The sequence below is a fragment of the Hippocampus guttulatus genome, chromosome 16 (assembly GCF_054856545.1).
Source record: "Hippocampus guttulatus isolate MCC_2025c chromosome 16, RoL_Hgut_1.0, whole genome shotgun sequence".
Taxonomy (NCBI): domain Eukaryota; kingdom Metazoa; phylum Chordata; class Actinopteri; order Syngnathiformes; family Syngnathidae; genus Hippocampus; species Hippocampus guttulatus.
Window position 1 is genome coordinate 2,942,017 of NC_141276.1, and position 13,509 is coordinate 2,955,525.

The 13,509-nt window shown below is 44.5% G+C and overlaps 1 protein-coding gene across 2 annotated transcripts; it reads right to left on the reverse strand.

Annotated features, from left to right (window-relative positions):
* Positions 1-359: 359 nt before the first annotated feature.
* Positions 360-13,245, reverse strand: LOC147192489 (SEC14-like protein 1). 2 transcript variants are annotated; one of them, XM_086133560.1, is made up of 17 exons: positions 13,191-13,245; positions 11,834-12,045; positions 11,590-11,672; positions 10,159-10,308; positions 9,567-9,698; positions 9,328-9,456; positions 9,052-9,226; positions 8,143-8,252; positions 7,823-8,012; positions 7,421-7,509; positions 7,258-7,328; positions 7,006-7,177; positions 5,779-5,913; positions 5,530-5,664; positions 5,044-5,295; positions 4,719-4,897; positions 360-4,460 (listed from the first exon to the last, which is right to left on the reverse strand). In XM_086133560.1, the coding sequence occupies exons 3-17, from the start codon at positions 11,650-11,652 to the stop codon at positions 4,355-4,357; spliced, it is 2,088 nt and encodes a 695-aa protein (XP_085989686.1). In that variant the 5' UTR covers positions 11,653-11,672; positions 11,834-12,045; positions 13,191-13,245; the 3' UTR covers positions 360-4,354. The 2 variants fall into 2 exon arrangements, with proteins under 2 accessions (XP_085989686.1, XP_085989687.1); XM_086133561.1 differs by having other exon boundaries at positions 360-2,276; positions 4,314-4,460; positions 11,834-13,231.
* Between the last annotated feature and the right edge of the window lie 264 nt (positions 13,246-13,509).

The following is a 13,509-nucleotide window of genomic DNA, read 5'->3' on the forward strand; positions in this document are numbered from 1 at the left end:
GCCGTGCGTCAGAAAAGATGTCATCAAACGCAAATGGAGAAACGTGCCGCAACACACAATTTGTTTAGTCCGGGTAAAGTCATTGATTCGTTTCACTTTCAAAAAGGTCAGCGACCCATGACGAAGATTAATTACCGAAATACACCATGCAGGAAATTGTTCATAATTTCATGATCCATAATAATGCAAACATGAATCAGGGCACCCTTTTTTTGTTGTATTTATTGAATATTTTATTTAAATAAATTGTCTGCATGCTTGATGCTCAGCGGAATAGCCGAGAGACATCAAGAGTGACACAAGATAGGCAAAAGGTTAAAAGGTTGCTGAAACTGGAAACGCAAAGCAGAAGAACCACACAAACTTTATAGTGCTTTTATTCAACGGCATGCTGGAAAGAGAACTCCAGAAGATGTCAGGTGAGATAGATTTTGGTCATCTGGTACAATACAGTTCAAGAAAGGAAGAATCATTCATATATACAGTATATACAATATTTAGGTTAGAACAGGACAATTCCTTAACTGCTCCTTACCTTTCCCGAGGGCATTGTAGTAAAACATTGATATTTTCACATTGTCATTTTTAAAATGGCTCTTCAGAGCCGTTTTATATTGAAGTAGCGAGGCTATAACGAGACGTGATAGCTGATGGGCACAAAACTAATTTGTTTCAATTTACAAACCGAGGCGACTACTGAATTATTAATGTCAAGTAATCCTGGAAAACAAATATTATTCAGTGTTGTAGAGGAGGCGATGGCTCCTGTCGAGCACGTTTGGCTCTGCTTAAAAGGCGAAGAAGCAGCGGTGGGTCAACACTAAGCCTGCCTGACAATCCAACAGATTCCAACCCAGAGCCTGATTCAGATCTATTCAAATTGAAGTTGTATTTGAGCCAGTGGCGCACCGATTGGGGAGGATAAAAAAAAACATATCAGTAGATGTCGAGCACTCACCAATCTTGATTAATTTTATTACAACACATTCAATGAGTGAACGAATGGATCATTTTCTAAACGCAATTTATACACAGGTCGAAATACGTGAGAGCAGGCAAACCGGTTTAAATAGCGATGGAATGATTCGAGCCATTAAAAAGAAGGGCCGATTCAATTTTACAGACAGTTAAAGAATCCTCAGGAGGCTTCCCTATGCCATGACATTTTGTAGATTTCACTGGATTCATCTTACATTCACCGGGGTAGCTGTGGCCTAGCAACCTCCAATTGTTCCTTGGACACTGGATAGCTGCCCAGGAAAATATATTCTTCATGCACATTGGGATCAATTTTTTTTTTTTAACTCGAGTTTCCCTTGAAGGAAATTGCTTCCTCTCTCCGTCACATATACATCCATAAGCGCAGTTTGTGTGCATATGCAAGTGGAAGCGTCCCAATTATTAAGCAACCTTGGGGAAAAGGAACCAATCCATCTCAGTGTTTTAACACAAAGGTGAAGGTTCCCCAATTGCAAGTGACACAAAGACATATGGCATCATGTGGAGACATCGGGCGAAACAAAGCATCCATCATCCTCTGACACTACCGCGAGTCACATTGCCAGTTATGGGCAGTAAGACTTTAAGAGTTTGCTCTCTAACACTATTCTCATTTTAATGGCATGTTATGTGACTGCCGGGAGGCTGTGAATGACAGAAATTTATACAACGTTGATAGGCAAGGCCCGAAGCCATTCTCACATTCTGTTGGGGCTGTCGTTCTCCCCTTGCTTTTTTGGGAGTAAGCTGTCCAAAATGCAAGTACTTTTAGTCAGTCGTATTTGGCAGGATATATACCAAATAACGGAGGTCTATGTTTTCCAAAGTATCATAAAAGTGTCACTGGTTCTACTGGTACTTCCAACACCAACAAATGTTCAGTGCAATGGAACACCGGAACACAACTGAAAATCAACAATCAGAGGACACGATTGATCACACCACAGCTCACGAAAACAGCATTTTACTCTATAAGCATGAATCCAATCAGTGAATGTAACCAAGCATAGAAACTGAACAACCGGGGCAGGGGAACGAGATTCCACTCGAATGCAAAGTCTGAACAGATGAAAAGTGGCTGCAACGCAAAGATGGCGGATGATCCCACAAGAGGCCCCGCGGCTGTTTAAAATGTGAACTTGCCTTGATTGCCGAGCTTGTCGCTTCGTCGCTAACACCACCTTCGCCCCTTTATCCGCTGCCTATTGCCGGCTTCGCTCTCTCACGCGGCACATCGCGGTTCTTTATTCCGCAGACACCCACACCGCTTCTCCCACCTGCTGGCGAAAGCAAACGGATGGTCGCTGAGCGACGGCGGCCCGGCAGGTAACGGAAAAGAACAGACGCCTTCAACTCGACTCTATTATTTTGCAGCAGATGGAATTGAAATCATTGCAGCGGTGGCTTCCTTCTGTGCGCCATTAATAATTGGCAATTATTAATTGCGTCTCATCTGAAAGAACGTGGAGACAGACCTGCACTTTGGAAGTCGAGAGTGTAAGCTTTTGTTAAATTGTTAATTATTAGCATTTTATGTTTGAACATTACAGTATTGTCTTTGATGTTAAAGTTACCTAAATTATATTCTCTTCAATAATTTTTTAAACATGTTTATGTTGAGAGCGTCTGATTGGCTGAAGGAAACAGGAAGTGTTTTAGTAGCCGGAAGAAGAAGTTGTGTTTCGAACCCCCCAACTTTCAAGAGTAACAGCTTGTCTGTTTTGATTTTAATGGTGTGTCTGTTATTTGACATGATAAAATTATTTGACAATGTTTCGACATTGTACTCCCAAAAGCAAGACATCAGTTCAGATATGAGCCACGCGTGGCTTTGCTAGCGTTTGTGAGCTCGATTTCTTTTTTGGGTTGCATTTTAGAATCGAGAGTTTTTTTCTTCTGATTTTAATACCTGATACTACACGTGCCCGTGCAGTCTCTGCACACGCTAGTCACGATTTTCCACCTGAAGAAAGTACAAGGATTCTCTCGCCTTCTGAAACAGTCATCCGCTATGGGGGGTGCAAGAACGTGACATTGATGCTTTACAGAAGTATGATTTTCCAAACGGATAGCCTTGATTGAATGTCCTTCAACTTTGTGGTCTTTGTTGTCTATGGAGGCGTAATCACCCTACTAATCACTAGACTGCTGAAAAGGCAATGTGACAATATTCAAATAGGCAGCCCCTGAAAACATGCTTTTGCAAATACTTCTAATTTAATCTCAGCCCGAATCACTTTACAGGACAGCCTTTGTGTGTTATACTGGTGACTGGATTTCATCATTGTTCCGTTTCCGTGCAGATTGTCTCTCCGACCTCACGATGACGAAAGCAGCCTCTTCTTTCATCAAATATTGCATGCAACAAGCCATCTGGAGTTTTCCCTCCCAACCTTCCACTTATTGCTCTGGAGAGGCTAACCCTTACAGCCACACTGCAACACAGCCGCCGCAGACATTTTTTTCCCCCCTCCAATTCAGCGTAAAGGCTCTCTGGAGGCCACAGCAATATATGTTCTTGTAATGAATTCTTTATTCAAGCGCAACTCTTCTTCCTATTCCTTCTCCTAATGAGCTTGAGTGAGAAAAATGTAAATCTGCGCAACCATTCTGGTTATGCGGGTAGTTGACTTTCAATGCATATTATACCAGTCTCAGGTTATGTAGATACATTTGTTTTATTTAAATCAAGAAGCTGGATTTTCTTCAAGAGTGCAATATATTCATTGCTGGTAAATATTGTAACACACGCAGAAGCCAAATATAAAAATCGTCTGTATGATTTGCATAAACCGTATGTGATCATATTTTGCAGTGGAGTTTGTAACAATGGGCAAATAGGCGCCACGATATGAGAAACAGCTCTCTAAACCACAGCCAACTTCAAACTTATCTTTGTAAAGGCAAGGCTAATATTCTTTTTGTGTTGGATTAGGGGGTGCAGGTTTCTATTTTTTATCACGTCAAGCTCGTTAAGATTTGTGTTCAGGACGTGTTTCGACACAGTAAATTTGTTTTGCAAGATATATATTTTTTAAAAAACATGAACTGGGGGCTCGAGCATTTTCTGCACGAGTACACTGACATCTAGTGGCCAATCAAAGAATTCAGTGACAAACTGCTGCCATATCACTTCGACAAGACATGACTTCTATTGACCCATCACGCGCATTGACTACTGTCCAGTGATCAATGACACTTGACTGCCTTTTTTTAATCCAACACAGATTGACTACAGTGTCCACTGTCTTTTGAAAGTACCACAGCAAAGCTTCCGCTGCAAGAATGATCCAAGAATTCCCGAGCGGCGTTACCCGGATGCCAGTTGGGCTTTGAGTCCGTTGTCGAGCCGGCGCTACCTTGAGGCAGTTGAGCTGGTGTGCGATTGGCTAGAAAGGGTAGTGGATGTACTGAGCTGAGAGAAACCACTATGGCTGGACTCCAGACTGGTCATGGATCCCCTAGAAAAAAAAAAAAACAAGACATGACACGTATCGCTTTACACACACTCGTGGAAGTCAGCGTTCATCGAGGAAAACTTTGAAATGATCATTATCAACGTTGATGAGGAAAAAAAATGTTCGCTAGGCAAGTTCCAAAAAAAGTACAACTTTGGAAATTTTGAATTCAGCCATGATTTCCTTTTTTTTTTTTCTAGTGTGGTATCGCAAAAAAAAAAAAAAAAAACATGCAAGGCAGAGTGAAATAAATGAACTGACCTGATGTCTTGGGAAGCCAGCACCTCGATATAGTACATGATTTTACACTTGTGGGAGGAGACCTGCAGAGAGGCCAGCACATCATCCACATAAGACAAGCTGGAGGCCGAGGCGGCCGGCGCGCTGTGAAAGCACCACTGGAGGATGTAGTATCCAGGCCAACGAGTGATGTGAGAGCCCTATTAGAACAAAGACAAGGAAGGTGCGGGTTCAATGTGAGACTCCAGTAATGGGGAAGGCAAGTCGGTAGCGGTGGATACTTTTGAGGCATGTTCGCGAGTCTAAAAATAGGAGATGAGTCCACCCCCGGTGTGCTCCATTTTACCTGTACACTCTCCCCCTCTCTGCATGCGAGGGCTTTCTCAACACGGCTGTAGTCCTGACCCAGCACCCAACTCTTGTCTAACAGCTGCGGACTGACGGAGCCCAAGGATGTAAAACCGTGGGCTCCGAGTGTGTCTTTCTTGGACGGCCGGGGAGCCCTCTTGGAATGGTAGATGCTGAAAAGGACGTCCCCTTTGGACACGTCAAAGTCCCAGGTAATGACGGAGGAAGCTTCCACGATCTCGATGAAAATCTGAAGGGCAGACAGAAAGAGAGGAAAGAACAGAAGGCCGGCAGCCAACGCGCTGCAAGTTTGAAGTTGCGACATTAGATGATGGTCACTTCATTTCCATGTTTTTCTGCCACGTGCAGTTCTGTTTTAAATCCGGCGCTTCAACTTCCAGAAAAAGCTAAATTGACATTGACATTCAACTTCCGTCGCTGCGTTTCCGTCGGCGACAATGTTGCCGAAGGAGCTGGACCGTACCTCATATGGAGCTCCTTTGAAAATACTGGCACTTTTATAGATGGATTCCGTCAATAATCGGTTGTCTTCGATCTCCAGCTCCTCTGCTGTCCTGTACAAAGACTTGGGCACTAAACCTCCCTCGGGGATGTCACACTTGGAAGGGGTTGAAGGAAGAAAGAAAGAAAATGAGCTTGCCGACAAACGACGTTTCAACGGAAACACAATTTGCAGCTCGATGTGTTGGGACGCAATTCGACAAAAGCTCACCACGCAGTCCCCTCCAAGAAAGTCGGGAATAAACGCCTGGTCGATGTAGTCCACCAAACCTCCCGGACCCTTGTAGTCATTTGCGGCATAAACGAGGAACTTCTTACGGGTGTTTTCATTGATCAGAGGGCTGACCTACAAGTCCGATACCAAAACATGGATACCAAATCAACTATTCGATACAATCCACAGATTTATGGATTATTCAAATGTATAATGTCACCATCATGATTTTTTTTTTTGTGTGTGTTCTATTTTGATCTTTGGAATGGAGTTATAATAACGACACTTTTTTATTTGATATCATTCCTCCACTGATGTCAATATATTGGATTGGTTTCCTGGCCACCAATCCAAGGTGTTTTCAGCCTTTCATCAACATTCGGCTGGGATCGGGTCCAGCTTCCCCGTGATCCTAAACCGCAGAAGCGGTTAAAAATAAATAAAGTGTAGTGCTTTGTAATTGTGGAGGTGTGACTCATGATGTCATGAACCCCCGACGGTTTATATTACGTATCTTCAATTGTATTTTCTTCCCCAGCACATATGAGCAACGGCTGTACATTTAGACTTCTCGACACACGCGGCACTCTGCGCTTAAGTGCCGCAGCGGTCGACGATAAGAACAAATGGGAGAGCCGTTTGAAAAGTTCTGACGAGAAAAATAGAGCCGTGCGTCATTTAAAAAAAGCATTGTTGCGGATGTCGTGCTTCAAGCTTACAAAAGCAATTTGTGTCCCATTTGCACAGCGCCGCAGGAAATCATCCAGTTTCATTTGCTTGGTCCGAAAATGCGTTGAAAAACAAACAATGCATCTTGGTTCATCTGTTTGACGCCAACCGTCTTTTGTAATAGGCAAACGCATTCAATGACCTTACAGTATGTTGTCAGAAGGTCCAATTAAACCCGCGTATCCGCCTGTGGTCAGTCTTTCAACAGAAATACGTTCGTGTTCAACTCCACAGATCTCGACTTCACACAGAGTGGCGACTTGAGACGAGCTCGTCATTATTCCTTCGGCGACTCTGGCTTGTGTACCGTGAGCTTCTTTCATGTGCAATATGTGCCTTGCCTCGATAGCGCCGGCACGGGAAATTAATGCTCGACGTGGTGACATGATATAAAAAGAGCAAATTATTAGAAGCATCTTTCAGCATGATGCAAGCGCACTGAATTCCTTTCCGAACGCGGCGGCTGGTGAGAATAGAGTCGCCGATTATGCTCACCAGGGTCCAGAGCACAGGAAATAGTCTGGGTGCTTTCAGCATGAACAGGCGGCCCAGCGTCTCGGGGTAGTTGGCCTCCACGACTTCGATGATTCTCAGGAGAGCCTTCAGTCCCGGTCTCCAGAGATGACGCATGTTCAGACCCTCCAGATCCACCAGGCAAGTCCAGCACCTGCCGCACAAAATATTTTCAAGATTGTTTTGCGGGAATTTTTAAATAACTTCCGTATCACAAGGAGGGAATTCTGTCACCAAATTGGTCGACCAAAGACCGCCGTGTTTTCCTCACAGCGCCTCAGACCCTCTTCGTTGACGGCAACGACCTGGGTCATCGAGGGAAAGCGCGTAGGTCAGCCGTATGATCGGCGTGCGAAATAGCCAATTTGAGTGTCAACGTGAGCGTAAAGCCTTTCACCTGTCGAACCAGCACGTCTTCTGTCAAGGCGCGCATCAAACCCTTTGTGTCCATGTGACCCAACCGCAATACATACAAAGGCCGACCATCTAAACGCACACAGACGGGGATCATGCGGACAAAAAAAAAAAAAACACACAAAAAAAATTGAGCTGGTGGCACTACTGGCTTTTGATTTGTTTCAATGTGATTTTTGTATTAAATTGCTGGATAGGGACGATCGGCATTTAAGACTCGTGGGAACGGTTGACGGCTGGTTCTCAGACATTCGTTAATAATTGACAACGGCAGCCCAAGCTTATCTGGTCACACTATATGCAGAAGGAGTAACCACTTCTCTAAATATGCAGTTCAAAAAAAAAAAAAAAAGATTTAAAACAAAACAAAACAAGGGGACAATGCCTCTGTCATTGTGGTGCCAGCCTCCGCAATAATAGTCCTGGAGAAGCTGAGGACGCAGCCACGAGTCCAACAGGAAATCCACTTGGTGTTGCTTCCTCCAGGTCAGCGATTGGCAGAGAAGCTCTCGAGCCTTGTCAAGGTTAAAGTCGGTGGCGATCAGAAAGCGCAGCACATGCTGATCCTTTGGACACTGCAAATCCCCCCCATCCCAAAAAAAGATCATCATGTAACCGGGAAACGAGATCACTTCTATTTCATGAGTTAACAACGTGGAAAATGTGGAAAAGTGAGCTAATCTGTTCAGACAAAACTGATTTGACCTTGCCCTTGTTGGTTTCCTGGAGCCACTGGCGCAGTCGGATAAGACAGCTTTCCTGCAGAGGCGTTAAATCACCAAGGTAACGTCTGATGTAATCAGCATCCAGCTTGTCTGCGGGCCAAAACACGGCGTCAACTTCGCACATCGTCCGCGGCGCGCATTACCGAGAGACTCGGGGCACTTTCAAACGGAGTGGAAAATATCAACTACACCAGACGGAAGCACATGCACTCGCAAGGTGTCATTTTCTGACGGTTTGCACCGGGGGAATGATGCTGCTCCCTTTCAGGCAACGCGTAATGTGGAGTGAAAAATAAAAGTTGTAAACTGAGGCTTGGTCATGTGCTACAACCATGCAAGAATTCCAGGATGAGTTTTTTTTTTTGCAGCTCCCTTTTACTTTGTAAAAAAAAAAAAAAAAAAAAAAAAAAAAAAGAAGTGCATTATCTCCCTCCAGGCCTATCCCAGCCGTCTTTGGGCAGTAGGCGGGGGGACACCCTGAACCGGTTGCCAGACAATCGCAGGGAACACACAGGCAAACTACCGTCCGCGCTCACACTCACACCGAAGGACAATTTTGAGGGTTCAATCAGCCTGCCATGCATGTTTTTGGAATGTGGGAGGAAACCGGAGTACCCGGAGAAAACCCATGCAGGCATGGGGAGAGCATGCAAACTCCACACAGGAAGGCCCTGTGAGGCACTGTGAGGCCAACGCGCTAACCACTGGACCACCAGGCCGCCCAGCTCTGAAAAGGTGTTTTTCATATTTAGCATTTTGCTACGTCTTATCTTGTGACATGCCCAGTGATGCGGCTGACAGGTGGACATGAATCCGAATATTTACAAAAGCGGACACTGTCGCTGTCAAAGAAGAACGTCATACTTGTGCAGTAGGTTGTCACACTGACCAACGGGAGAGGCAGTTGCTATCTCGGCAGGGTGGTCCTCGTCATAGACAGCCGGCGCATCTTGGACACCGTTTCCAGGGACGGCTTGCGTCGTAGAGGGTACAGCCCACCGAGGTATGTACGTTATGCCCTCTTTTTCCAGCTCCGTGAGGTGATACTGGATAATTTCTTTACCCTAGAAAGGAGGACGACAGACAAGAAAGTGGCTCAAAAGACGACCGTAAACATTTTCCGTGCCCGCGGTCAGAAAAGAGTCAGAGCAAAGAAAATACAAACTTTTTCGATGCTATTAGCGTACTGCTTCATTGCTATCTTCTCTGCCAGGCCTTCAAAGCCGAAAAAGGATTTCACGTCGAGGCTAGCTGTCTGTTTGAAACACGTCCACTCTTCATTCTCAGGATGGACCTGCAAAGCCAGATCAGAAAATATGAAGCTGTGGCGCACTTTGTTGTCATGTTCCCCCAAATTGCACCGAGTTATATTTGACTAACTGACGGATTGGATTCAATGCTCACCGTATATTTGCAGCATTCGCAGGAAATGACTCGGTTGGAAAACGTTTCGTTCTGCACCTCAATGATGAGAGTCCGCTCTCTGCGGTTCAGAGTGTTCTTTTGGATGAAATACAGGTAGTCTATACCTGCAATCTTTGTATCGAAAAAAAAAAAGCAGTCACGTGGTCAACAAGATTTCACCAAAATGCGATGACAAAACATTGTTCAAATGTTCACTTTTTTTTGTGCTTAAAAAAAAAAATAGACCAAGATAAATCATTTTAAAAAACGATTCCATCAGTGTGACAGGTTCAAATCAACTGAAAAAAGGCATATTTTTGAGAGGTTTGGTTAAAAACAAACGAGTGAAATAGTCTGTCTCCATGTTCCGGAAAACGCTTTGTTACAGCTGCAGCGGTTGTGAAAGCGCAATATAAATAAAGCTGTATTGTGTTGTTCTCCCTTTAGCTCCCCCTGGTGGATGCGTAATGCAACCGCAGCCACTTAACCTTGGCATACCTCAGCAATACGAGTACATTGAAGGTCTTTGCACTTCTATTTCGGTGATCAGAGCATCCAAGTGGATTAAGTCGTACGTGAAAGCAAAGATTACCCGCTTGAGGAGTCGAGGTGCATCGATGTCAATCGTGCAGCGCCTCTCGATCACCAGCGTGGAGCCGTCCTGGCTTTGGCTCTCACTGATGATCTCGCTGTCTACAAACACTGGGATCAAGGGGCACTTTGGGAATCTCTTGTTGTACGCCTGACAAGGAGAAATTAAGGAAGGTGTAGTAATTTGTTGATGCCAATGCTCAACACAAAATGACAACAGTTTCGCATCATTTTAGCGGGCTGACAAGATTTTTTTTTTTTGTCAAAGCGCAATTGTGAAGTCCAGTCAGTCAACAACAACATATCTATACTAATAATCAAGTGAATTATTTTCTTTCAACTTCAGATGATGACAGATGTTTTATGAGCATGTATGGAACCCATCATGTCAAAAGAAAACAAATGACGGGTTGCGCTCATTTGGCAATCGAGGGCTTTTGAGCAGGCTGCACAATAGTACAATAGTATTCATGAGACATCCAGACAAGTCATACAAAGAAGGTATTACTGTCACGAGGACGGCTGGCAGAAAGACTGGCTGCCAAAGGCAAGTTGAGTCGAGGCTGAATGAAAAATCTTGGGAGTAAATAAAAGTGTCTGAAGGGAAAGAGGATTCGTTGGAGTCTCAAAGGAGCTGGAGATTCGACAAGAAAGTATTATTTTATGATCCCTTCCATTTAGGAGATTTATTTGAAGAGAAGATTTTCAGCAAGTCATACAAAGTGTGTGCGGCTGTTGACTTGGACCGTAGATTGAAAGAGTTCCCGGCCGGCGTCTGCAGTGCAAAGTGTCACGGTTGTTGCGTAAGCATGGTTTAATGTATAACAAAAAGAGGGCCTAAAACCTGCTCCGATTAGTACCAATACTTACTAAGCACTTTTAATGGTGGAACTTACCCCTTTCCTTCATACTCGAAAGCAGGGGGTCACCAACCCCGGCCCCCGAATCCCCACCCATCCTGCACTTTTTAGATGTTTCCCTCTTCCCACACTCATAAATTCAAATGATCCGGATTGTTATGGTTGCAAACATTTTTGAAGAGCTGATCATTCGGGTGCATGTGTCGGGGGAGGAGAAAAACACCTAAAACATGCAGGATAGGGGGCCCTCGAGGACCAGAGTTGGTGACCCCCCCCCCCCCCCCCCCCTGCTGTCAAGACAGCTGCATCAATACCACATTCAATCAAAGCAATCATTTGAAAGTTGAGGTTTGTGTGACGAAGCGCTGCCACGGACGGCCACTTTGGCACCTCCGTGCCGGCAGCTGCCCCGTTACATCATCGTCTCCAAACTGTCAAATAATAATAACTCAAGGGCTTTTCAACGTGCTGACAATGCAAGCGACGAGGTCCAGCTACCGGTGGCTGCAAACGACAACAACAAAACGACACCTGCCGTGCAGTGTGAATATTCAGGGGGAAAGTCTACTCACTGCGATTATCAATTCAAACGGATGTTTGTAGACCCGAACGGGAGACTGGTATTCCCGCACCATGGCCTCAACTTCGTCCGCCCCTGAATAAAGGAGACAACAGCCATCACATTGACAGTCGACTCACTGCCACGCTTATAATTGCTGATTAGGCCGCCTTGGGTCAGGGTTCGGGATAGTAGCAGTTACACTCTTTGTCTAAAGCCTATACAATCATTTCAAGAGTACAAAATACGTGACTTACAGCGGTGGAATGTTGATCACAAGATATTTCAAGTTACTGATCCATTTGAACACCATCCACAGCCAGCTGGCAGAGGGAATGCCTTTTTTTTTTTTTTTTTGCCTCGCTGGATGTTGTAAAATGACAAAGCCGTGTGACCAGCTGGCAAACGTGAACTCCGCCTCTTTCGGACCGACAGGAAGCCACGTGTGTGTGTGTGTCAGATCTGGTATCTGTGGTAGAAGAGGACAGATAGGCGGGAAGTAAATGTAACATGACATCTAAGGTGAGACAATCGGCAGGGGACCACGTTGCGTCAGAAGGAAAGGGGGAGGTGTGAGTAGTCTCATGTGCTTGGAAAATAGTCACTTTCCACGCTGCTGTTCAAATGTTTTTGTGGAGTGAACAAAACAAAGATCATCATCAATAATTCGTTCTCAATGATCGGGACTCTACATTACACATAATGAGCTTCATACAGCAAAAGGTTTTTATTCAGTCGAAACAAGTCTGTTTTGTTGACAGTTTTGTGTCGTTAACGCGCAGGCAGTTACAACTTCGCGTCTGGTACCGTTGTGATGAGAACTCGAGCTGTCGCCTCTCCACTTTAAATTGTTGAAGATGTGTGCTAGCTCTCATTTGGTCAACAATGATTGTTATGTACGGAGTGACATCCCCAGTTGAACTGAACTGGACCCTTTCAAAGCTTGTGAATAGAGGGTGGGGTGCCCAACTGTTCAATACTTCTGTACTTTCTGCACAGTTTTCTGTTTTCGAACGAGGAGCTGAATGGCCAAATTCACAAGGACGTCGACTTCTATGCCTTTCCGGTTTCTCGGGATCTCTGCTGACTGATGACATTCTGTGACACTTTTAAGATCAGTGCACTGCACTTCCCTCCGGGAATATTCTGTCGAAGCCCTGCAAGTGAGCTAGCGTAACAAACACATTGTTAAATGTTGTTTTGGTGTCACGAATTCAAAGTGTGAACAGCATGATGACTCTTTAAGTACCAGGTGCAAATCAGCCACAAATATGTAGCAGGCAATTCATGGATAAAGCACTTGTGAATTTCTTAAAAAGTACTAAAGTACTTAAAGGCCTAACATTAAGTTTGCTGGAAAGGTGAAAGAGCATTTTAGGTTCGGTGTGAAACTTTACCCAAAAACGGAATATCCAATAACCTTAACTTTTTGTGAATACAGATCACATGTAAATTAATTCATGCAGATAAAGATGGACCATCTGAATTCTGTAAAATGACAATAAATATGCATCAAACATAACAGTATAGTACAGTCGAACTCAATTTCGTGCGTAGTAAGGGCTCGTTTAATCTTAGATAAACACACACACGTTACAACTTGCAAGACTGAACTTAGCTTGTTGATGTTGAGCGATAAAGTTCAGTTGACAGCAACGACGCACTTCCTGTGGGTGACCGGAAGTTGTTGACAGCCTCGTGAGCACACGAGATCTATCTCAGTGACGTCGGAGGGCCACTCGGTCAATATCAGCGATGTTGATCTTATTTACATATTAACGTTTGTATTGGTTGCGCTTGCGTTCCTCATCAAAATAAAGAACTGCGTCATCATGCATGGATATTGTGTGACAAAGTGTTTCGTGAGTATTTTGACCAATTTAAAGCCAGTTAACGGTGCGTCAAGGGCGTCAGGTGACGTCACTATACGACT